Genomic DNA, 23,887 nt, shown 5'->3' with positions numbered 1-23,887 from the left:
CAGCAAGATCCGTAGATTTCAAGAAATCTATGAATTTAGGTACTCTTCTGCATCTAGTTTTGTTCTTGACTTATTGTTAATGATTTAACATGACAGATCCTGATTTATTAAGCTTTATTTTATATTTATTTTATTATTTTAACAATATTACCTTTCTTGGCCTTCTCACGAGTTATTGGTGGGACATCTGATCATCTATCTAATTCACCATCACAACTTAGCACCTTAATGTACCTAGTTCGAGTAACAACTATCACGAGCTTCGTCTTTAGCCTAGCAGACAGTGTGGCCTTAGTCGATGAATTCACTTCAAATTGCCTATGTTAACATTAACCTTCAAAACTTGAAAGTCTCAAAAAATTCTCTAAGGTACCTAAGTTATAAAACTATTAAGTGAAGGAAGCCAAACGACAAGAAAACTCAAAAAATAAAAGCTTTGAGTAAATGCTTTCAATTGTATTTCTGAATGTAGAATGATACAAGATACAAAATGAGGTGAGGAAGACCTCTATTTATAGTTGAGATCCCCTACACCTAACGATAAAATTTGAATTACATCAACAACTCGAATTCAAGCATATCTATAAGATAGAGCTCTAAAGAATTTAAACCCCCTATTTTCTTATCCTTGGTAGTGCAAATTAACCCAGTAACTACAATTTACTAGATTGTTTACTGGGTCACTAGGCTTCAAATAGTATTCCAAGAAATGAGACATTGCTTTTTAATTTGCATTGTTTCCAATTTAGCAACATGATGATCTTGCAGGTTCCTACACCTCACATCCTGGATGGAAAAGTAAATACTAAAGTCCAATTAGGGGAGAGCAAAAGCAATCGATTTGATCGGCCAGTTCAATTATTTTTTGCAAATAGACTTAAGAAACTTTAACATGAGAAAATTGACCGGATTGGCTTTAGTTTAGAAAATCAGCCAAATGGACCTAATTTTGATTCGGTTGTTTCGATCAATTTTTTCAGTTAACTGGCCTTAGATTATTGGGTTGTGTTTATATGATTATATATCTATTATAAATTATAAAATATGAATATATTTTAAATAATCTAGAAATAATATAAAATAAGTTGATTTTTTTGGTCTGTTCAATTTCGGGATTCCATTACCGATAACCGATCAAATTAACCAATCAAACTGAGACCAAAACAACCAATTTGCCTAACAGACTAAACAAAAAAAAAAATCAAATGAGTCGATTATTTTTTTTTGGTTAAAATGGAAAATTGATCTCGTAGATTTGAAAATCTTTTTATTTTCTTGATATGGACCCAATCATGTTAAATTGTACATATAATATTTCCACAAATGAATTAAAATCCAACTTAATGTGAGTGGAACCATTTAGCAACCTAAATAAAGATGAAGTGTTGATATTTAGAATGAGATTGGATGGTTTTCCAAATTAACTTACTCTTACAATTATTGTGTATGAAATCCAAACAAAAAGTGTCTAATTATCATGATTGTTGATTTTAGCAAAACTTAAATTTATATTATATTCATATATAATGTATAATCGCAAACTTAGCATTAACCTTTACAAATTTATCTAATTTGACCCCTTTTTTTTAAATTAAAAATTTGTAATAAAAGCAATAGAAATTAAAATAATGTATTCAAAATTTTGTCAAATTATTTTGTACTAAAAACTTAAATTTCAAAACATCACAGATATTCAAATTAATTAATTTAATCTCCTTTTAAAATTTTAAATTTTATTTTATATTTCCGAATTAAAATTAACTCAAGAAAACACATGTTTTTATTATATGATCTTTGATCTTTCATGCTAAGTTAAAAGTAAAGAAAAATCTTTGCAATTAATTAAATTAATTAAGTTTATCTTCAATGCCAAACAAAACTCATAATTGTTTTCATCATTTCTTTACCTAAACAAAGAACTTTAATTAATTGCAATGATTTTATGCTTTGCTTTTAGTTTAGCATGAAAATTTAATCTTCCACACTACACAGAACTCATAATTTTACCCGAACAAAGAACGAGTAATTAATTTAATTTAATTTAATTATTTTAGCATGGAATGTTATATAATAAAATTTCGTAGGCGAGTTGATTTCATTTAAGATAAATTTGAAAATATAAAATAAAATTTTTAAATTTAGGAGATTAAACTAATTAATTTCAATATTATAGTAACAAAATTGGTCACATTATTAAGGGATAAAAAATAGAATTTTTGACAATAAATTATATAAATGCAATTTTGATGTATTATTTTGATTTTTATTTAGAAATTTGGTTTTACTACAATATAAGGTTAATGTTTAGGAATAATGAAAAAAGAACAAACATTGTTTCACACAACACCATTTCAATTTGGTTGAATGCAAGTACAGTAGAAGTTGAAAATTGAATAAATAAATTTCAAGTAAGGTGGTGTTATGATGTGAGTAGTTAAAATGGAGCTTCCGAATGCCCACTTTGCATTGAAATTAACATTCCCATCCTTTAAGTTTAAGCCTTAACTTTACTCACTACCTCCCACTGTTACCTTTTTCACGGCTCTTATCTTTTTTAAGTTTTTCTTTTAAATTATTTGAAGAGTTTTTTTAAAAAAATTTAGAATTATTTGTTCAAATGGTACTTTCTTTAAAAAAAATAACAATACATTTGACATTGTTATCTTTAACTGAACTAATACCATATAACATATATTTCCTAAAGATGATCATCAAAGTCCAATCTGTGGATATGGCTCAAAAGATATTTTGCATACTCTTAGAGATTGCACAGCAGCTAAGGAAGTCTGGCAACAGGTCATCCTGGGTCTTCTAATTTGCAGGACACTACTAAGATGCATGAGGAAAGAGTTAGTTGGGCTCGTCTCTTTGATTTACTAGTTTTAAGGTAATCTCTTCATCTTTCAAGGGAGATCTTGAACTTCAAGCGAGATATAATCAGAGTTTCGACTAACTGGACCAACTAATTTTCATTGGGACGGGAGACTAAATTTGTCTCAATACCGATGGTGCTGTTCATTCCTCAGAAACTTACTCAAAAAATAAATAATTTAACCTTTAGTTAAAAATGAATAGATGAGCTATGTCCCAACAAGCCCAATTGTTAAAAAAAATTATCCTGTATGACATCAATAAAATAGACTGTTTTAAGAAGTAAATAATCGATCGTAGTTGGTGGGATTGGGTTAGAGTGGTTATGATGTCCTTTTTTAGTCATCGTCCCTCTTTGTCCATACCCACTCTTTACTGCCCTGTGGGCGTGTTGGTGTTTACCATGGATTGAGTATAGTATACACCAATTTCATCCCATCCCAGATTGAGTTTTGTAAAGTAGAAAGGGAAAATAGGATCAAAATTATTTGAAAATAAAGCCTATCTTATTTATGGCAGTTAATGAAAAAGCTACATCAAGCAACTTCTTAAAAAACACCAAAACCCAGTAGCCATAGAAGCAGCATAGCATAAAAAAAAGGAGCCTAAAAAGACCAGATATTATGAAGGAAACACAATTCAATAAGCCCTTTTTCAAAGCTGTCCACAGTCAGCAATAACAACAGGCTTGGAAGTCCTCCCACCGCTAGACCCCACCTTCTCAATCGCTTTAACCACATCCATGCCTTCAACTACCTGTCCGAACACCACGTGCTTTCCGTCCAGCCACTCCGTCTTGGTCGTGCAGATGAAGAATTGAGATCCGTTTGTTCCGGGTCCAGCGTTCGCCATGGAAAGGATGCCAGGTCCCGTGTGCTTCTTGATGAAGTTCTCGTCCGCGAACTTGGCTCCATAGATGGATTCACCTCCGGTACCGTTTCCGGCGGTAAAGTCGCCTCCTTGACACATGAAATTGGGGATCACCCGGTGGAAGGATGAGCCTTTGTAGTGGAGAGGTTTGCCGCTACGGCCTACCCCTTTCTCGCCGGTGCAGAGAGCACGGAAGTTCTCAGCAGTCCGGGGAGTGCAATCGGCAAAGAGCTCCATCACAATCCGACCAGCTGGTTGGCCACCGACGGTCATGTCGAAGAAGACCTTGGGATTAGAAGCCATTGTTGGAGAGGGATCTTTTTGAGTAAAACAAGGGTTGCTTTGATGCGTAGTTAGGGTTCGAAACGAGATCAAGAGGGTTTATATAGGAGGGGAAGGAATCTGGACCGTTGATAGATAGGCACGTGGAGGGGGGAAGATTAATCAGGATTGAGTTTAAGCTGGACTCGAGTTAGTCTTTAGGGTTTGGTCATTGGTGGCATATTCTCTTTTGTTTTCCTTAAGAGCGTGATTGAAACGATACCGTTTCTCCTTGTTTAGTAGTAGTTCCAGTACAATTTTAGTTTCTTGTCGGGCCTTTTTTGAATTTTATCCAAACAGTCCGCATCTTCTAGATCAGACCAGCATAGTTGACCTTTCTCTATGTTTTTTTTCCTTTGGTAGAAACCTTTCTCTATTTTTCTTTTGGGTAAATTGCAATTATAGTCATCCAACTTTTCTAAATCAAATATTCTAGCCACTCTCTCAATGGTTGCCATTGGGTTTTTTATTGATCTAATTACATATTTTATCAAACAAATTTAGCCCTCAATATTTTTAAAACTTGTCATTTTAGTTCTAGTTCTAAGAAATTTAATAAACCTAGCCCTCAACATTTATAAAATTTTGTCAATTTAGTTCTAAATCTAAAAGTTAAAGAAAGGGGAAAATATTTAAAAACATCCATTTATATTTCAAAAGAAAAGAAAAGAAACGAGTTGCAGGACAGACAGTTCATATCTCTCATTATTTCCCTCTAAAGGATGTAGCAATTCAATAAAAATAGACAAGATGTTGGCAGTAGGCGTGTCAATAGGAGAGGTTGAATAAGAAAAAAGGGCCAAGGGACGAATAACCGATATCCAAAATCATCATAATATTTCAATAAAAAGGAGGCAGTTTCATGATATACCCAAGACAGATTTCCTTTGAAGGATGTAGCAATTCAATATAAGCAGACAAAACGTTACCGGCGGCCATGTCTTTACGGTGTGAATGGAGGTGGTGATAAGAGAGGAACAAGCACCACACACCCCCCACCAAAGTCAATATAACGCTTAGGACATGTATAGTAATGCTTAAAAAAAATATTTTTGGTTTCAAAAACACTTTTAGAAGAAAAACTGTATTAAACAAATTGTTTTTTGTTGAATTTTTTTACTTTTCAAAAGCACTTTTGGTGCTTAATTACTTCTGAAAAAAAAGTTAAAATTTTTAGTTTTTTCTCTCTCAAAAATACTTTTAGTACTTAATTACTTTTTCACCCCTCCAATAATATAATACTTTTCTCTTTTTTTTGTGCTTGATTACAAATGTATTAAAATCATTAATTAAAAATAAAAAAAATAATTTAAAATATTAAATACAAATATTTAATGGTTATATTTAAATATTTAAAATATAGATTATATATTCTAATTAATTTTATAAATAATTAATATTATTGCTTAAAAATATTTAAAATTTATATTTCATATATTAAAGTATTAACAATTTATAATAATTTTTTTATATTCTTACTAAAATATAATAATATTAACTAATTTAAATATTGTTTAAATACATATTTGTTACTTGATAATAATATGTCTAAAAAAGACATTTTTTTTCTCAAAAGTATTTTTTGACAGCAATGCTAATTACTTAAATTTTAAACCAAACTTTTCAAAAACAATTCTCAAAATACTTTTCCATAAAATTTTTCAAAAACATTTACCTCCAACTTAAAATTAGAATTAAATTGATAAATTTTATAAAGGTTGACAACTAGGTTTATTAATTTTTTTTATAATTAAAATGACAGTTTGTAAAATTCAACGCTAAATTTTAATTATTTTATTTAAAGATATATGAAAAAATATATTAGACTAATAGTTAGCATTCCTTGATCCTAATAATATTAGATTAACATGTAGAATTCTCAAAACTGCAAGATAAAAATAAAAAGTTCCATCCAGTCTCAATAAACAATGATGATTTCTGTATTTATTTTTGTGAAAAATAAAACACTCTAGAAAATATATTTAGTTGAAAATTTTAAAAGTATTTTTATTGTTCACTAAAAATGTTGCAAAAATACAAATGATGCAAACCAAAGTTCTTAATTTTAAATCAATTAGCCCAAACACTATTTTTTCAATAATTTTTTAAAATATTAAACCTGATACATGTTCGACACCATATAAAAGTAATTTTTTTTTATTTCTCATATTTTTGTTATCAAAAAATAGGTACCAAATAAGTTATTATTAAAAACATTTTTTTATTTTTGTACTTTTTAATTTAAAAAAATAAAAAATAAAAACTGTTTTCTGAAAATGAAAAATGAAAAAAGTAAATGATTTTAGAAACGAAACAGAGCCTAAAAGTAAAATTGTTGGGATAATCCACTTTGCCTTGTACGGTCCGCTTTCTTTTAGTAGAGATTCTACCGCTCATCGCAGTCTTCGCCATTACAGATTAATAAATAAAGCGGAAAATCGCATTTAATTTGCATTAAAAAACAGATAAAACCAATCCTATTCACAAGTATCCACCGACTCACGATGAAGTTTTGTGCTGCTCTGGAAACCATTTCATAATCCCACGTTTTAAACCAGCTCTGGTTTTACACGCTTGAAGGGGGACCCAGCCAAATTAATCCACCCTCAACAGCTCAACTAGGAAAAAAAAAAAAGAATCACAACACTTGAGGATGACTGGGGGAGTGATGTATCTTCCTCCTCGTCACAAAATAATCACTAAAGGAAATAAGAATGGCCGGGAAAAATGGCATCAATTATCAGTGGAACAAAGAATATTAAACGTACAAAGACATACGTACCATCATCGTCATGGCAACATTCGGAATATCTACAGAGTTCTCACATCACATTCTAAAAGCCTACAAAGGTCCGTTGCGTCCTTGAAAAAACACCACCCATATACTTGGTTTATGGCAAACCAGGATACACAAGTGATATTATCTGACTCAGGGACTTCATTGATCCTTTGAGAAAAGCATGCCCCTCCGTAGCTGGAAACCAGAAACAAAAAACCAAAAGGAGAGTTTCTTAATGATCCCTGAAAGAAATAAGTTTCATTGTTCTTATGAAAATGTTAGGAACATAACATTACCTTTCATCAATAGTTTGACTTCCTTTGAAACGTCCTCCACACGACCTAGCATAGGTTTTATTCCACAAATCTGTAAGACACAAAGTTCCAAGTACAAGGCCATTTCAATTGTTTGAAGCAGTAGGAGACAGACTTGCTGGACCTCTGACTGAATCTGCTTAGATCTGTTAGTCTCACATAATTCCGTGACGATAGCAATTGCTTGGTCCTGTGCTCCCAAGGGACAAAGAAAAGAAAATCCACCAACAGGTAATATTAATAAATGAAGTTTAGACCTCTACCCAGACCAAAACAGAACACTATACTCATTTGACTTTTTCTTTTCTTTTTTGTCCCCTTGACAATTTCAATACAGATTAGGAACTAGAATGATGACTGGCATACTATTTTCTTAAGCCTTGGGAGTAAACAACAATCATCACTTTCTGTCTCATAATTGAAAAGAATGGCTAACAAAAACCCATATCACAATCATACCTGTATCCCGTGTAAAATCTCAGGCATTGGAAGTTCTGGAAAATGAGCAAGATCAACATATCCCAACTCTTCAGCCCCTTTAGCAGCACCCTCAGCTTGTAAACAGAGAAATTTCAATAAAAGAAATGCAATCCGGTATATCTGAATGGCAACTGAGTCTGAGAAGTATGTTTGTGAAACATAATTGTTACTTTCAGTTGCTTGATCTTTGATAACAAGAGCAGTTGTTGATATCCCAGAAAATTTCGGCTTTGAGATGCAACCAAGGGGTGAAAGAGCAAACCATCCATTTTTGCTGTTTACAAATGAAGGTTTATTGCAGCAATCAAGCTCGTCCTTCAGAATAGGAGGGCATATGAGAGGCGGAATCCGGCTAGGAGCCTCTCCGAGGCGCTGGTTTCCACAGCTAATAAAGGCCAGGAGATGAATACTCATCTCTCTTAACTGTGAATCTGTATCCTTCATAGCCTTAACCCAAGTATTCCAATGTTGTGCCAAGACGCACATTAGCATGAGAGTTTGCTCAGTCTCCATTAGTTTAGAAAGAGAAGTCCAAGTCCTTTGTGCACGTGGTCTTTTCTTGTCATGATCATCAGATGGAAAATCTGGTGCACTGAGAAAATAAGAAATAAGATGGGCTTTCTCAGAAAATAAGTATGGTATCACATTGGCCACAATATCAATACTCAAAGAACTGTCTCCTAAAGAATGAACCATCGCTGTGATGACAGCTAAGCCAAGTCCCCAAATGAGTTGAGGCTTCTCTATTTTGTCAGATAAAGTGGAGAGTTTTTTGCCAGAATTAATAACAGAGGAAACCCGACCATCTGACATGTCAGCAAATAAAAGTTTGAGAGACGAGAAAAAACCAGCATTAAGAAGCATTTCGGCACCTCCTCTTACACGCGCAATGGTCAAGAAGAACTTCAAAAGAACGGGAACTGATCCAAAAGAATTCTTATCTTGAAGTTTCAGAACAACATGTTGTAACTGGAGATGTTTATGGATGATGGGAAACCAAGTATCAGGTGTCAAAAAACCTTTTAGTGTCAAGTCCAAAGCAGTCAGGCAGAGGGAATGACATTCAGCAACAGTAACACAGTTGCACAAGATGGGTAACAGACCGAGGCTCACATTAGAAATCTCAGCAAACCCTTCAATAGATTCTTTGTCTTTCACACCAGATATATGGGAATCAAGCCAGCAGAACTCCATTGACAATAGAATCAACATTATCAAAAGCTTCATTGTGTTATTCACCCCAGTAACTATCGTTCTAAGGTCATTTAGCATTTTAAGACCAGTGCCTGAAGTCTTCAAGAGGAGAAGACAAACAGACATGGACAGGCTTTTCCGCACAGATCTTGTGAGATGAAGAAGCAAATCTGCCTGTGAAGTGAGGAAATCAAGGACATCTTCAGAAACATCAGGGACTCGAGACAAAGGTTCTAAAGTGTCAAGGAAACTTCGGCATATATGTTCCATGCATGAAAAAATCAGCTGATCAGGAATCTTCCCTCCAACCTCAGTCATTTTTTCCAGCAACTGCAACAAAATGTATATTTGAAATAAATTTATAATGGTAGCAAGACAAACGGGAATGAGAATTGAAGGCTTTCCAAACCCAGTGGACAGAAATTCTGAATGATACAACATACAAATCATTAAGAGAAGATTAAGAAAACATTTTGAAGAAATTTTAGATGCCAGTACCTAAAAACCCAGAAGTTAAATCATCTTAACACTTCTTTCTTAATAGTTTTACTGAACTACAGCTCACAACTCCATTAATTCTAGAACTTGCATTATTTTATCAACGCCGTGTTCATTATGTTTTCAGAGTTTTCGATACTTCCTATTTATTACTTTGCACTTCATTGCTACAACCCAGCCATTGGTAGGCCCAACCAAACTTCCCCAATATTTTATGACAAAGGTAATGAAGTCTAAACTCCATTAGTAAAATTCTAATTAACAAAAGTAGGTACAGAGTCTCAGAATAAATAAAAATCTAAAATAGTTTGGACATGGTTTCCCACAATGAACTCAATTATTATCAGCCTTTCACATATTATATTCATTGCTAATAGCATAACAGATAAAAAACTATTTTAACCTATTTATTAGTGAATTATCATGATTTCCGAGATCACCTAGAAACAGAAATAGTGTCACTCTCAGCATAGAAAATGTTCAAGCAGCAGAAATAGCTAATCAGAACTCAGAGGACTTACACTGTCCTCATACACGGTTAAGACGGTAATTAATGCTTTCAGTGAAGAAAGCTTCGAATTTCCAATCAACACCATTGAGTTTGCTTTCTGCATGCAGCTCAGCATTGTTTCTGCAATTCCTTTAGATGTTCTCCATTCAGAATAATCCCACATATCTAATCCCAAATCTGCTTGTATGCGCCCAAGATCAAACACATGGACATCATCAGCATTTAAAAAAAGATCAAGACTGCACTTGTTCTCATAAATCTTCACCATCTTTGACTCTATCAGAAACTGGGAGAGTTCTTTAAAGGGTCCAGCACTCATTTTACGGCCTTCAAGCTCTCCTTGCAGATGATAGTAGAGATCACTCATTATTAAAGCTTTCAGCTCCTTCCCTTCACTGAAAGAAAACCAACAACAAAGAAATCAGAAAAGGCATTAATGAAGTGAAAAAGAAGCACAAAGAGTTACCCAGTTGTGCTAACACATACGTCAACCATGCCATTGGTTCAGTGGCAAAAAGACATCCGTTGATTTTAAGTCTTGATTGACATTAGATTTAGGGTTCGAATCTGGACAACCCACCCCCTCCCTTATAAAAAAAGGGCTAACCCATACATAAACCTTATAGAATCATTACATTTCGATTCCGTTCATTTGCATCCTTGCTCAGATGGATGGTGCTCCATCTAGAGGCAGAAATAATGCTAACATATAAGTTCCAATAAATATAATAGATTTTGTGCTTTACCTGTAACCACGCAGTGAGTACTGAGCCAGTAATTCGGAAAAAGCAGGCTGAACAGTCAACTGCCAGCAGGAAAACACAACCATACACCAGAGTCAGACGTGATGTGACATAAAAGATAAGTAGGGAATAGAAAATTTCCCATTAAAATTATGTGTGGTTTCAGTCTCTTAGGAAATCCTCAGAAGTAACATTTTAGAGATGAAGTGATACAATTCATCAGACTGTTTATCATTTTAATGGAAAGAAAAGCCATAATATATACAAAAATGCTATCACCTTTTTATACACATGGCGAATCTTCTCCACTAAGGATACAGACAAACTTCCAGCATCACCAGCTACTAGTTTTCCCATTATGTGCACAGTGAGTAAACTCAATGCGACCTGCAAAGTAGCTTCATTTTCAACATTACCAATTTTGATAAGAGGAGGCCCAGACAAAATATCTAAGGCAAATTAAGCAACAGCTTATTCATCTGGAAGGGCATTTTTCTGCAATAATTATCTAAATTTAAAATCTTGCATAGGGTTACAATGATAACCATTTCAGACTGCCGACTAAATAAGTGCTTTCAATGTGAATGCCCATTACCCTATACCCTCAAGAAAAGGAATGTACAGACTATAGCTATACATGAAATATGAAAAAAAATAGAATGTTTACCTTCGCATGAAAATATATTTCATTGTCATATTTACAAGATGTATATGATTTGATCAAGCTTCCAAGAACAGAACTGTTACACCAATTTGACAAGATACTCTTCATAACATTATTATCAGCTTCAATCTTCTTATTTGATTCAGAGGGATCCTTGACAAGTGATTCAGCATATAACAACTTTTTCATCAAGAACACATCATATGCCATTGTTTCCAAAATAGCAGATTGACATCGATATTTGTGTCCCAGGAGTGAAGCCTCTGATTCTTTAATGCTTTTGAGCACAGGAACTTCCAAGGCAGCACTTTGAAAGATAGAGTTCGATAATTGCTTCCAGAACTTGTCAGAGCTCTTCAGCCTCTCCAAAATAGCTGTATACAGACCAGCCCCATGCCACAGTGCCTTTAAGAAGTTAAGTGCATTCAGCAGTACGCAGGGATTGCTGCAGATGATATGTTAGTTGATTCAGTTGTAACCATTTCACCAAACCAAGCACCACAAAATCAGCATATTCAGGGTAATACTCATTATAAGTGAAAAATGAAACCAAAGGGCTTAGGCAACACAATACCTATTAATAACATCATTAGAGCTTTCAACAAATTGGAGAATGGCATTAACAAGACTACATGTTTCAGAGCCCAGGGAACCAGACAAAGGTTCATTTGTTGTCTGCTTCACACCACCAATATTAGCCAGTTGAACAGCTGTATCCTCCTTTGTGTCAAAAATAGCAAGAAGGAAAGCAGGCTGCACAAAGAAACCACTAACATAAGATGGTCTTGGTAAACTAGATCAGTAATATTAGAACATTGTGGTAGATCACTTGCAAACCCCTAGAACCTGGATCATGGTTCTGGTGCATCAAGAATTGATCAAGGACATAGGTATATATCCAGATTGTGAAAAAAGTAATTAAATCTTTGCAAGACCACATTCACATGCCATCTAACTGAATTTTTGGTATCCATGAAAAGTTACAAGCTTGGAAGAGTTCCAAAAACAGATATAATCAACCTCAAAAAAAACACTTCAAATAACCAGCAGAAGGAAAATGGTAGCCTTCAGAAGTAGTAAATGAATGATCCATGACTAACCTGGAAACGAGCTGCAGAAGCAAGCAAATTCAGTACGGCAATAAAAAGATCATCATTCAGTATCCGGTGTTCAAGTAGAATGCTATTAATAGAAAGCCTTAAATCTGCCATCTAAAAAAGGTGGTTAATCAAAATAGATTAGAAGAAAAAGATATTTATTTAGAAGCCACATAACAAATTAGCAAATTAATAACTTTAAAACACGAAATAAATTGCCAACCCGCTTGTCATCGGGACAGAAGCATGAATTTATAAAAGGATGTGGCTCTGCCATCTGCAACAATATCGCCAGTAGTTTAGCAGCAGCAACCTGTATCGCCTGCACAATCAAGTAACCTTGCATCAACACAATTTTAGCACATGGATAAACAAATTATAAATTATCTACTAAAGAAAATTACCATGTTGTCCCCACACCCAAAAAAAAAGCCCCAAAAACATATATATTTAAAGAAGACAATTATAGAAATACATCGAAGCATCCACATCTTAAGAAATTTATGCAATTATCCATTTTTTAACCTAATATCTTTATCGATCCATTTCTATAATTGAATTGAAATATTAAGTTAATCAATTTTTTGGTACATGCTGATTTACATTTTCAATGAGGATAAGCAACAACAAACAGGAAGAATTTGAATTGTGAAGGCCCATAAAGAATATCTACCGGATCACGAAAAAAGGATATCAATGATATGACAGCAGCAATAACAGATATGGGCTTGGTTGTTGAAGAGAGGACAGCTTGGTGAAAAGCTGGAATGCTTGATGTCATATCCTGCAGGGATAGCAAAAACTTCACTTTTTATTTATGAAGGCCTAAGCTGATTGACAAAATAAAATAAAGACTTCAGCAGTGATCACGTAAATTGTCAAGACATAGCAACAGTGACTAGAAAGAACAAAATAATAATGATCACATCATTATATGTGATGTATGATACCGTGAAAGAATATAAAAGCCTCCTATCCCAAGAAAAAACACAACTTTCCAGAGCTGTATATCACCATGACCATAGAGTTCTAAAACTCCCTCTTCACCACAGTTAAAACAACTAAAACAAAATTTATATAGCTACTAAAACATGCAGCATAATGATCATGATTCATGAGAGCTGGAGAAGATGTGTAAAAACAACAGCGCTGAAAGACTAAAACCATATGTATTTCCCATTAGATAAAAATCGCAACATGTTATGTCCTGCCAGTAGTGCAAACAGCTCTATATATTTCAAAACAATACCTTTGAGATTTTGGTAAGCATCACATATGAAATATCCAAAGCAGAACTTATAGCAAGTTGTAAACCCTCAATCTCGACCAATTCTATGAGGCGGTTGAGATAAAGTCTCTGTTAAATGGAGATTAGTAAGTAAAAAGTAATTAAAATCCTAATTTGAAAATTAAATTAAGGGATAATATGGAGAATAGCAGACCTCCAAAGCTTCAGAAGTTGTACACATTATACGAAAGAGAGTGTTGTGGATCGAAGAATCATCGAGTAGCAAATCCCGTATTACATCACTCAGCTTTTCAGAGGAAGCTGTTGCTAAAATGCACGTTTTCATCACTTCCAGCACCTAACGGAAGGCAGAAAATTAGAAATTAGTACTCCAGCATTTTAAAAGGTCCATGTCCATTGTACAGGCTCCACTTGCTTAATTACATCATTACAAGCTGATTTAGTTGGGTATACAGACCAATAAGTCAGATTAACATTAAGAAGAACAAATCACTTCAGCTGAGATTTTACCAACTCAATCAGATAAATATCAAGATTGGTAGGAAATGCAGCTAATGCACAGTATAAGATGTAAAGACAGGCTAAACCTGATTCTTTCATGACCAATAGGAAGAACTCAAAGACACCTTAAGGAAAGAGGGTGGAAAGAATGTAGCCAACACAAGAAGAATTTTGAAAATTGAATTCAGCACAAGGCAACAAGAAATTGTACAAGATCCATGGATACACAGGTCATAATGGCATATTTATGTCTACTGGAGCTGCTCTCAAAGCTTGAGAGAGTGCAACATTACTTAATCATTTGTTACTTACTAAAAATGGATGCTACATTTCTGCTAATGCAAATCATCGTCAATAATGAGAATTTTGAGTATATACATCTAAAGATTTCAAACAATTAATTGCTATTCTCGGTTATTTACTCTGCATCATCTAATTTGGCCATAAAAGAGAAATTTGTTCATTACCATCTCCAACATCATAAATGCATTTTATAGGAATTAAAGACAACAGTCACTGTATTATAAAAATAAAGCCAACTAAACAAGTCTTCAGAGCTTACAGAAAACCAATGCATACCTTCAATGTTACTTTCCAACGAGTATTCTTCACTTTATATTTCCAGTACTCATGATTAACTAGAATATACTGGAGGGAGAACACAATTAAAGACACAACAATATCATCTTCTACACCAGTCCTTACAAGCTCCATGGTAAAATCCAGCACTGCAGGTATCATTAGAAATTGGAACATAAGAACAAAACAAAAATACATGAGCAATTTGGGAACTACCACCAGGTAAAAACTAAGAAAAACAAAAGTTGAAAAGTCAATACAATATAAGCTCCGGAAAAATCATCTATGTTGAAACCTCGTGTTAGAAAAGTAAAACAGCTAAATGAAGCAGGAGAAGGTTCAATTTAGAAATCAATTTATCATACAAGTACAAAAGCACATTGAATAGTCACACACATGCAGATCATGTGGGTAAATGGGAAAATGAAAAAGATGTAGATGAAGGGGAAAAATAATAATAATAATAATAATAAGCAAACCATATAACCGAAAGCTACACAAATTGAAAATTGCAAAGCATCCTAACAACGGAGCTTAAACTGAGTGAATACAGACCCGATATTGTTAATGGGCAGTCATAATCATTCTGCTCACTATCGATTAAAAGCATCTTTGCCAACTTTCCAGATAGCAACCATGATCCACTGTAAAGAAAAGGTGAGACAAGAAAGAATTAGAAATCAGCAAATGTGTTTTTAACTTGAATACTATAGTATATCTAAGTGCAGATCATATATGTAAGAAGACAACAGGGAAACGCAAACCGAGAGAAGATGTAAACAAAAAGAAGAAAAATTAACAATCTTCAAAAATCAAAAGGACATCAATTATACCAATAAAAATTAAGTTCAAAATGCAAAAGAGAAAACAAAACAAAAAAAAAAAGGAGAAAGAGAGACAACCTCTCTTTTTCTATTTGAACTAGTTGGAGAGTGTGACCTAGGAAGAGGACTCATTTAAGTCCTGTGCCAATTAAATGGGTCTGGCTACTTAATTCTCCTCAAAACTGTTCTATGCAAAACCACACAATTCATGTAACCTAAATTGAGTGATTATAATTGGCACTACTTTGAGTTAGGCTTCATAGGCTCAGCAAACATTCAACTCTCAGTTAAAATTAACCCAAATTTTTCTCTTGCAATTTCACTCAATACTTCTTCATAAACTGGAAAATAACAAAACTAAACACATAAAAAGATAAAACGGAACACATATAATTCATGCAAGGTAGAGCTTGATGGATAGCTACAAAAAGAATGTAAGAAAAAGTGAAAAATATAAGGAAATCAATTTGGATATTTTCTAAAAAAGAAATTTAAGAGAGGCAAAAAAGCCACCAAGTAAACAGTAATCAGTCCAACCTGAACTTACTGCTGGTTTATTTTATGAGCATATTCCAATAAAATCTCAAAGCATTACCTCTACAATTCTCATGCTCCACTTAATAAGGCTTACCTTGATAGACCATTCCAACCTATGTTGAAGGTGCTTGAATTTGAAGCCACATCAAATATATTTGCTTTCAAGGCTACTGCAGCAACATTAGAAGGGCAACTGGCTCAAAACAGAAAAAGAATAAACAATGAATATGTGAGCGAGTGATAGGTAACAATATCATAGAAATGCTAGACATGCTTCAATGAGCAATGGCAACAAACAGATGCAGGTTTTGCATGGACGCAAAACACAACTATATGTCAGATTGTAACACATCCTAGATCAGGGATACCATCACCTAGAATCCTTCTTTGCCAGAACTAAACTCTAACTAGTAAGACAAAGGCCATGCATGCATTGTTTTCTACTCAAATAAAACTATTAAATTGTTACCACTAAAGGGTTGCTACCATGGGTGGAGATCATGTATACAACTTCCATTCATTTTTCTTCCACCTGGAACTGATGGGTGTGGCTTTCCCAAAATCGAGGCATTTTCAAATTATATGAACAACAAATAGAAGAATGCAAGCAACAACTCCAGTTAGGCTATCAGCAGCTAAACAGTCTGAAAAGGTAGTCCTCTACCTATTGAAACTTGAAACTTAATCTGCCATTTCAGCATTCGGAAAAAGATAAGTTCAATTACCATTTCAGCATCTTTGCCAATATTACAAAAGCCATGGACATCAATGCAGCACCACTAGGATTAGGAGACAAATTTCTAACGATATTGCTAATGATCTCAACCACCCTGCAAAAAGAGCAAAGACAAACTGTTGATATATAGCCCACAAGAGATGCAAAACATAAAATAGCATACTTAGGTAAATAAGCCCAAGTTGCTTAATTACCACACATTATTTTCTATCTGCCCGTTCATGCCAGTTGCTTGGAGATGACAGATGTTGCAACTATCCATCAAAGCAAAACATACAGCCTATTCAAGTTGTTAGAAAACAAAGAAGTTAAGAATCCAAGCTAGGTACAACATTAATTTTAAGGAAAAATTAAGGCTAACAGGACAAACACCAACCAAAAACACAGGTCTCAATAAATTCACAATTTCAAAACTAAGAAATATAGAACACAGTAACTTTCACTGACAACAGCTACAACAAAATATTTTCAGAACTTATGTTATCCGTGGCTATCCAGAGCTCATTGGCACAAAATATTTTCAGAACTTATGTTATCCATGGCTATCCAGAGCTCATTGGCTATCTATTAATAACTACCAAAGGCAGGAGAGAACTACCGTGTTGCAGGACACCATTCGGCTGAGTAGGTCAAGGGTAAGAAATGCTTCTTCATTGTTTTCTAAGTATGGAATCTGGGCCAAACGAAGGAGCAGAACAAACACGGCCGATTTTGTATGCTGCAGAAGAAGATCAAGGAATTAGATTGGAATTGATATACCTGATTAATGTTGCTCAGACCTCTAGTCAAGTTTTGGAGTTTTATCAATAAAGAAAATCCTAAGGAATTATATAAGAGTACCATCATTACAGGTCAGCACACTATTAATCATATAGGCTATAGAAAACCTCATTAATTTTATTAGAAATGAGAAAAGCTATCAGGAAATAATGGATAAGAATTCATACATACATTATATATACACATACAGATTTGCATGCACATGTACACATACCAGTTAACAAATACCATCAAGTGGAACTTGTGAATTAATGTGATAAAAGAAAAACTTAATTCCAGCTGCTTGCTGTAGAGATATGATATATGTATTCAAGGAAATCAAATCAAATGAATATATTATGAGTCCATCTACAAGGTACAATTTTCACCCAAACATTATAATTGCATGTTGCAGGCCAAGGAATCAACTAAAAAGATTAGATGTCACACAAAAATTTAATACTTATAAAAAACATATATAGATAAGAACAGATAAATGCGATATAGCTTTACAGAATTCTATCTATAAAAAATAAATTTCTAGCGCTATAGATAACAGATATTGCATGTAACATAGTTTTATATACAAAATAATCATAAAATATACAAAGAGAGAATTCATTTCTCTAGGATTTATTTTTTCAGAGATCCTTTGCTCCCAACTTCAGAAAAATAATGCTTAGCATTTTGGGGCAATTGTCCGCTAGTGTGCAGTCAACAAAAGTTAAAACCCTCAATCAAAACTTGTTCCAATAAAGTATAACAGAATCAGCATGGAATTATTGACAAACATCAAGAAAAATAGCATAAACCTCTCAATTATTTACCTCCCAGCGCACAAGAGCAGTTCTCCCATCAACTACTTTCAGAACGTGCCCATGAGTTCTACTAGGAATGTGCAAACCATCAATCCCGGGAATAGGAACTGGATGCTGAGTTTCAACAATTTGAGACACATTATCCAATAAGGATTCACTAGTAATGTCAAACAAAGACGATATACCAGTGGACTTATCTAAAAAGTTATACCTGTAAACAGCATAAGTGCAATACATGTAAGCAAAATGGCTAGTATTTGAACATACAATTCATCAAAAAGGAAATATCAGGAAAGAACTGCAGAGGTCATCTATGACATCCCACATAAAGGTGGCAGCAGGAAAATATATCTAAATATATTTTTCTCAAGTTGAAATTTGAATTGCACAAAAAAAAACCTAAAAATGCAAATAGAAGTTTTAAAACATGTCACATAAGTTGGCATGTTGAGTGTTGTATGAACTAACTCCTATCCAAATTAAATAGCATAAGCATCGCATCACATTATCTTTTCAAAGGTTGGATAGCTCAAGTGAACATAGTACAACAAACCAAAATCAATCAAACTCAACTATAAGAAAAGGAACTACTTAACAAACATTAGACATTAAAAATATAAAGAGGCATACATACATGTATGTGTTTCAATATATCTGTCTTTTGAGGGGAATTATCCGTTCCACACATATAAAAGTGATATAAGTCGGATCACAGAAAGGAAGGAAAGCAAGCTTCATATTGAATCAACTAATTCCCATATGAAACTAAATAGCATAAAACAAACTTAAGTAGTATCTTGTCACATTCTCTTTTCAGAGTTCAAATATCCTCTCGAGCGAACACTATAACACAAACCAGAGTCAATAAAGCTCTGCCATAAAGAAGAGAAACTACTTAAAAAACATATTAGGCATTATAAATATACAGATACATACATACCCCCATGTGTGTGTGAATGTGTGTCTGTACATATATGTATGTTGTGGTGCATTATCTCAGTTACATACATGTAACATTGAAAACAAATGAATCTCAAAAAGATGAAAGCAAACCCTCACTTACACACATTCTGCAGGCCAACTTCCCTCACATAGAGATGATAGAAGTCGTAGAAGTTCTACAGTCCTAAAAGGGAATTCACCCTCTAAGTTACAGAGAAGGCACCGAATAGGACCATCAGTGAAACTTGCTCTGTCCCAAAATTGAATACAAAGTGACTCCTACAAAGTAGGTTAACAAGAAATTCAAATTAATAACCTATGGGCAACAGATAATAAAAACAAATTACTCAGAAGTAAATTCAATATACATCCAAACCTCTCCTCGATAAACATAGCAAAGAATACCCAGTATCAAATTAAGGGTACCATCCTCCTCCTGTAAAATGGACACACTGCAATAAATAAGAAATTCGGTGTAACCTTACAAGCTACTTTCATATATGCATTAAAGTAGTCACCTGAAGACTAATTTCATAAGATGCAATAAATGCAGAAATAAAAGTTCTCAAGACACTTCGATAACCTGCAACAGGTCCCTGAAAAAACAAGGGGGGGAATCCATAATCAAATTAGAGAGCATCACAAGATGGGACCAAGAATTCCAACAGTTGCTACGAATTCCACTGGGAAAAAACAAAAAAGGATGGGCTAAAGTGGAATATGAGACTTCCAGTAGATCTATACTATGAGAAGATAAATTGTTACTTACATCTGATTCCTTCAAGATGCCACTTTGAAGGATTTCAAGGAAATAACTCAAAGATGAAGCTTCAAAAGCTTGGCGAACATACCCAACATGATCAATCTCCTGCGAAGTTGAGCCAAAAACAAAGGCAATGTCATTATTGGAGATATTCATTCATGTAGCATATAAAGGAGGAAATAACCACACACCATGAATTCATTACTTTCCTCTTTTTGAGGGAGTGATGACATCAGACAAAGAAAAACCGCCCAAGCAAGAATCAATGGGCCACCTTCTCTCATCTCAAAGACATCAAAGCCGGACATCAGAGCATCAATCTCTCGGACATCGGTCAAGGTAAAACCACAAGCTCCCTGCCTATGGAACAGGAAAATAAATGCTCCAACAACCAGATTATTTTATAAAAGAAAAAAGAAAAGGAAAAACATATGAATAATTGAATATCAGGTAAATAAAATAAATTCCAAAATCAGTTTACTTACAAAACAGAGGATTTTAGAATAATTACTTTTCTTCTCTTTCTCTTTCCGGGTTTTTCTTTTTTCTTTTCTTTTTGGGTTTGGATTATTTGGAGCTAAGTACTTGTGGTGTCTAGAATGTTTTAAACATTTATGGTTTGCAAAGACAACAAAGATATAAAGGAAGTAAAGGCTATCCAAAAACCTGAAAGGAATTTCATCATGAACCATGTGAAGAAGATTTTCCAGGTTCAGAGCTTCTATGAGGATAAGTAACAGCAGAATTTTGGCTTGATAAAAAGAAGATAGTGCTTCAGGTGATATTGCTAGCTTTCCAAAGTTATAAGACCCTGACAAGGTCCCCTGTGACACCATATTGCTCAGCATGTATAAAACCAGTAAAAATGTGGAAATTAATATCAAACAATTACGAATGATGGCATACCTTATAAAGCAAGCATAAATTTTTCCATCTTTCAGCAGTACAAGTACAAAGTGACTCATAATAAATGAGAAAAATAATGTCCAAAACCAAGTTGTCTTCAAGTAGTGTCTCCTCAGCCCATAAGGTGAAAAGATCAACATCCTATAAACCATTCTCAAAACGAGCATTAAATGTTAGAAGCCTTAAACATAGCAGCAAATAAAATATAACTAAACTAATATCCATTCTTGTATACTATCACCAAATGTAATGCATACACATAGTAAGAGTGCCTGAATACAACAAAAGGTGCATCCCACATGGTCAATCTCACAACGTACACATTCCTATGAACTGCCTATATTTCTACAAACTTGTTGCTCCTAGGTTTTTGTAGGGGTATTAAAAAACAACTTATATTACGCATACCATCTGCTCGGGATGACTGCAAGACATGAGAACTTCCAAGACAGATATTAGTTTTCCTTCCAATCCATCATAAATCAGCTTTAGTGCTTCCTCCCTAATCAAACTCTCTTCTTTCAAGCTATTTCCCAAATATACTGCACCACATATAGCAGTATAGACATAAGAAGAAAACAAAAATCAATACCTAATAAAAGAAGTGGCAGAGCGATCAGAAAATAGAACAGCCTCATAAATCATAATTGCCTTACAAGCATGCATTAGGATCTGCCTTGTGCACTTCAACAAGCACTGGCGCTCAATAAAATACTGCAGCAACACCTTCAGAACAAAAGAGAAAACAGAAGGATATATAGAAAAGAATCAGACATCTTCATATCAGAGAATATAAGCTATGGCTAAATAGCGGATACCCCAAAAATATTTCCCATTTAGGACATCCTAAACACACATCAAAGTCAAAAACTGAACACTGGGAGACACATGTTGACAAAAAAAAAACGAGCATGCATGTGTAAAAGGCGCATACATGTTTATGATTACAATAAGCATCCAAAAAAATCCAACATTAAAGAAGATAAGGAAGTTACTAACCACATGAATGGGATCATGAACTATATAATTCTCAGCAACATTTCCGCGCTCGAGATACCTATCAACGAGAATGTACGACTGCACCTCATCCAAACACTGTTAACAAGGAAAATGAGAATTAGAAATGGCAGAGTGCATGAATTCTTTCTAGTTGAGGAGATATTATTGACAACAAGTAATTCATCTCTTGAACTCTTTCTTCTTGAGGAGAAATTCTCAGTAATGGATCACTCATTTTCTTAAAATCGTTCACTTCTCTTAATCAATCAAACAATGGATTGTGCTAAATAGTAAAATATAGCTTTAAGAAGTACAATAATTAAGAGAGAGAAGGGCGGGAGAGAGAATGTTCAAATTGACAAAACAAATAGTGAGGATATAACTAACCAAATACGAGCTGACTTGCAAAGCCTTATCTCTGAAATCAGGCTTCACGGTCAACTCATGTGGACCAATCTTGATTTGCTCAGAGCTCATTAAAGCCTCCTTCGACTTCTCATTCGGCGATTTAAACCTAGCAACTGTCTCCACGAACCAATCGTGGTTTTCTTTCAACTTCTTCGCCTGCATAATTCGAAACGTGTAAAAACAACACCACATACGCAGAAGAACTGTGCTCTAAAAGAAAAGCAAAGGAGAAAGAGAGTTAGTAGTAGATATACTAGGGGTTCCGGGAGGTCGTCGGAAGGAGAGGCATTCTCGAGGTCGGTGAGAAGAGAAGAGAACGGCTCCCACCAAAGAGAGCGATCGACGGACGTTGTGGTGACCGCCATTGATGGTGATCCACTAGAACCCTAGCGTAAGAAGAGAAACAAAAGGAAATGGCGTTTTTGTCTTCCTCCTGTGAATTTTGATTGAATTCTTTTTCGCGCTTCTTAGAGGGAGGAGAGGTTTTTAGGGTTTTGAATGGAGGGTTTGGATTTGACCGTTTGGGAGTTTAGGAAAGATCGATGTGTTGCGCCAGTGCTTCATTTATAATACATCTTGTGCTATGTAATTTTAAAGGTAACTTTTGCTATTTGTCCTCCATATATAATTTAATTTGGTATTTTTTTAATTTTTATACTTTTTAAAATTTTAAATTTTTAATCTTGACTCAAATAATAAAAGTTAAATATTTTATATCAAATTTTTATTTGTTTTATATTACATATAAGTTGTCAATATAATTTAGTCATTATTTTCTTATTTAACCATTTAAATTTTATATTTTAAAATTTTAAAATGCAGATTCATTATCTGCTAAATCCATTAATGAAATAATGACATTTTGTGAATATTATTTAAAAATAACAAACATATATGGCATTTCAAATTTAGTAATATATTTAAGATGTAAAATTTTAAAAATAATAAAATTTCAAAATATAAAAAGTACAAAAATTAAAAATTATCAAAATAAAATATAAAGATTAAATATACAATTTATGCATATGAGAAGAAATAATAGCAAAATTTTCCAAAATTTAAAATATCAAAACTCAATTCTACTGTAAATTTAAATAAAAAATGGAAAAAAAATGGGCTAACTAAATAACCCAAACCCACATGTCCGAATTAAAATACTAAATTGGTTTTGCTTGCTGTTCAAAATACGAAATTAAAATCATTAAATTGGTTTTTTTTTAATCTAAATCGGGTTAGATAAAATTATTAGTACTTTTTTAATAATAGAAAAGTTGTTCATTGGTTTTCTTTTCTGTGTTGTTCATTGGATTGGTGATCTCATTATCTTTACCCAATTGTACGATTCAATATAATGATGAATGACTAGGAGTACATGCCGGGACTCAATTCTTTTAAGGAATAAGTTTATGCAGTTTGAAAGATTTATGGATTCCAATCTTGAAAATGAACATTTAAGAATATCAACAAGTGAAAAAATTTTTAAAAAAAATTGACCTATGGAGATCAGCATGATAAATCAGGTTA

General features: G+C 33.7%; 2 protein-coding genes across 6 annotated transcripts; both read right to left on the bottom strand.

Moving 5' to 3' along the window:
* Window positions 1–3,355: 3,355 nt before the first annotated feature.
* Window positions 3,356–4,730, bottom strand: LOC107945048 (peptidyl-prolyl cis-trans isomerase). The gene has a single exon (XM_016878874.2). The coding sequence runs from the start codon at window positions 4,042–4,044 to the stop codon at window positions 3,526–3,528; it is 519 nt and encodes a 172-aa protein (XP_016734363.1). The 5' UTR covers window positions 4,045–4,730; the 3' UTR covers window positions 3,356–3,525.
* Window positions 4,731–6,383: 1,653 nt separating this feature from the next.
* On the bottom strand, window positions 6,384–22,920 carry LOC107945049 (uncharacterized). Of its 5 annotated transcripts, none has more exons than XR_005922248.1 (33): window positions 22,618–22,916; window positions 22,343–22,519; window positions 21,956–22,051; window positions 21,613–21,682; window positions 21,365–21,498; window positions 20,957–21,097; window positions 20,717–20,874; window positions 20,242–20,410; window positions 20,057–20,155; window positions 19,806–19,883; window positions 19,664–19,723; window positions 19,409–19,566; window positions 18,355–18,556; window positions 17,367–17,486; window positions 16,963–17,048; window positions 16,758–16,862; window positions 16,127–16,225; window positions 15,227–15,315; window positions 14,672–14,820; window positions 13,785–13,928; window positions 13,592–13,699; window positions 13,016–13,126; window positions 12,566–12,664; window positions 12,346–12,456; window positions 11,820–11,998; window positions 11,249–11,690; window positions 10,861–10,968; window positions 10,585–10,643; window positions 9,849–10,233; window positions 7,615–9,159; window positions 7,138–7,345; window positions 6,845–7,036; window positions 6,384–6,761 (listed from the first exon to the last, which is right to left on the bottom strand). XR_005922248.1 is itself a non-coding variant. In XM_041108271.1 (32 exons), the coding sequence occupies exons 1-32, from the start codon at window positions 22,726–22,728 to the stop codon at window positions 6,954–6,956; spliced, it is 5,883 nt and encodes a 1,960-aa protein (XP_040964205.1). In that variant the 5' UTR covers window positions 22,729–22,916; the 3' UTR covers window positions 6,778–6,953. The 5 variants fall into 5 exon arrangements, 2 of the variants coding, with proteins under 2 accessions (XP_040964205.1, XP_016734366.1); XR_005922247.1 differs by having other exon boundaries at window positions 6,384–6,680; XR_005922249.1 differs by having other exon boundaries at window positions 6,384–6,680; window positions 20,260–20,410.
* Between the last annotated feature and the right edge of the window lie 967 nt (window positions 22,921–23,887).

Source organism: Gossypium hirsutum, chromosome D12 (genome assembly GCF_007990345.1).
Source record: "Gossypium hirsutum isolate 1008001.06 chromosome D12, Gossypium_hirsutum_v2.1, whole genome shotgun sequence".
In the NCBI taxonomy this organism is placed as follows: domain Eukaryota; kingdom Viridiplantae; phylum Streptophyta; class Magnoliopsida; order Malvales; family Malvaceae; genus Gossypium; species Gossypium hirsutum.
Note: the sequence above shows the minus strand (reverse complement) of the source record. Positions and strands in the feature narration are given on the sequence as shown.

Excerpts from the sequence above, each read along its gene's own strand:
- LOC107945049 (XM_041108271.1), bottom strand. The coding sequence starts at position 22,728 with ATGGCGGTCACCACAACGTCCGTCGATCGCTCTCTTTGGTGGGAGCCG. Across the intron at positions 22,052-22,342 it reads TGCAAGTCAGCTCGTATTTG|TGTTTGGATGAGGTGCAGTC; the intron begins GTTAGTTATATC and ends CCTTGTTAACAG. Across the intron at positions 12,457-12,565 it reads TCTGTCCCGATGACAAGCGG|ATGGCAGATTTAAGGCTTTC; the intron begins GTTGGCAATTTA and ends CACCTTTTTTAG.
- LOC107945048 (XM_016878874.2), bottom strand. The coding sequence starts at position 4,044 with ATGGCTTCTAATCCCAAGGTCTTCTTCGACATGACCGTCGGTGGCCAA.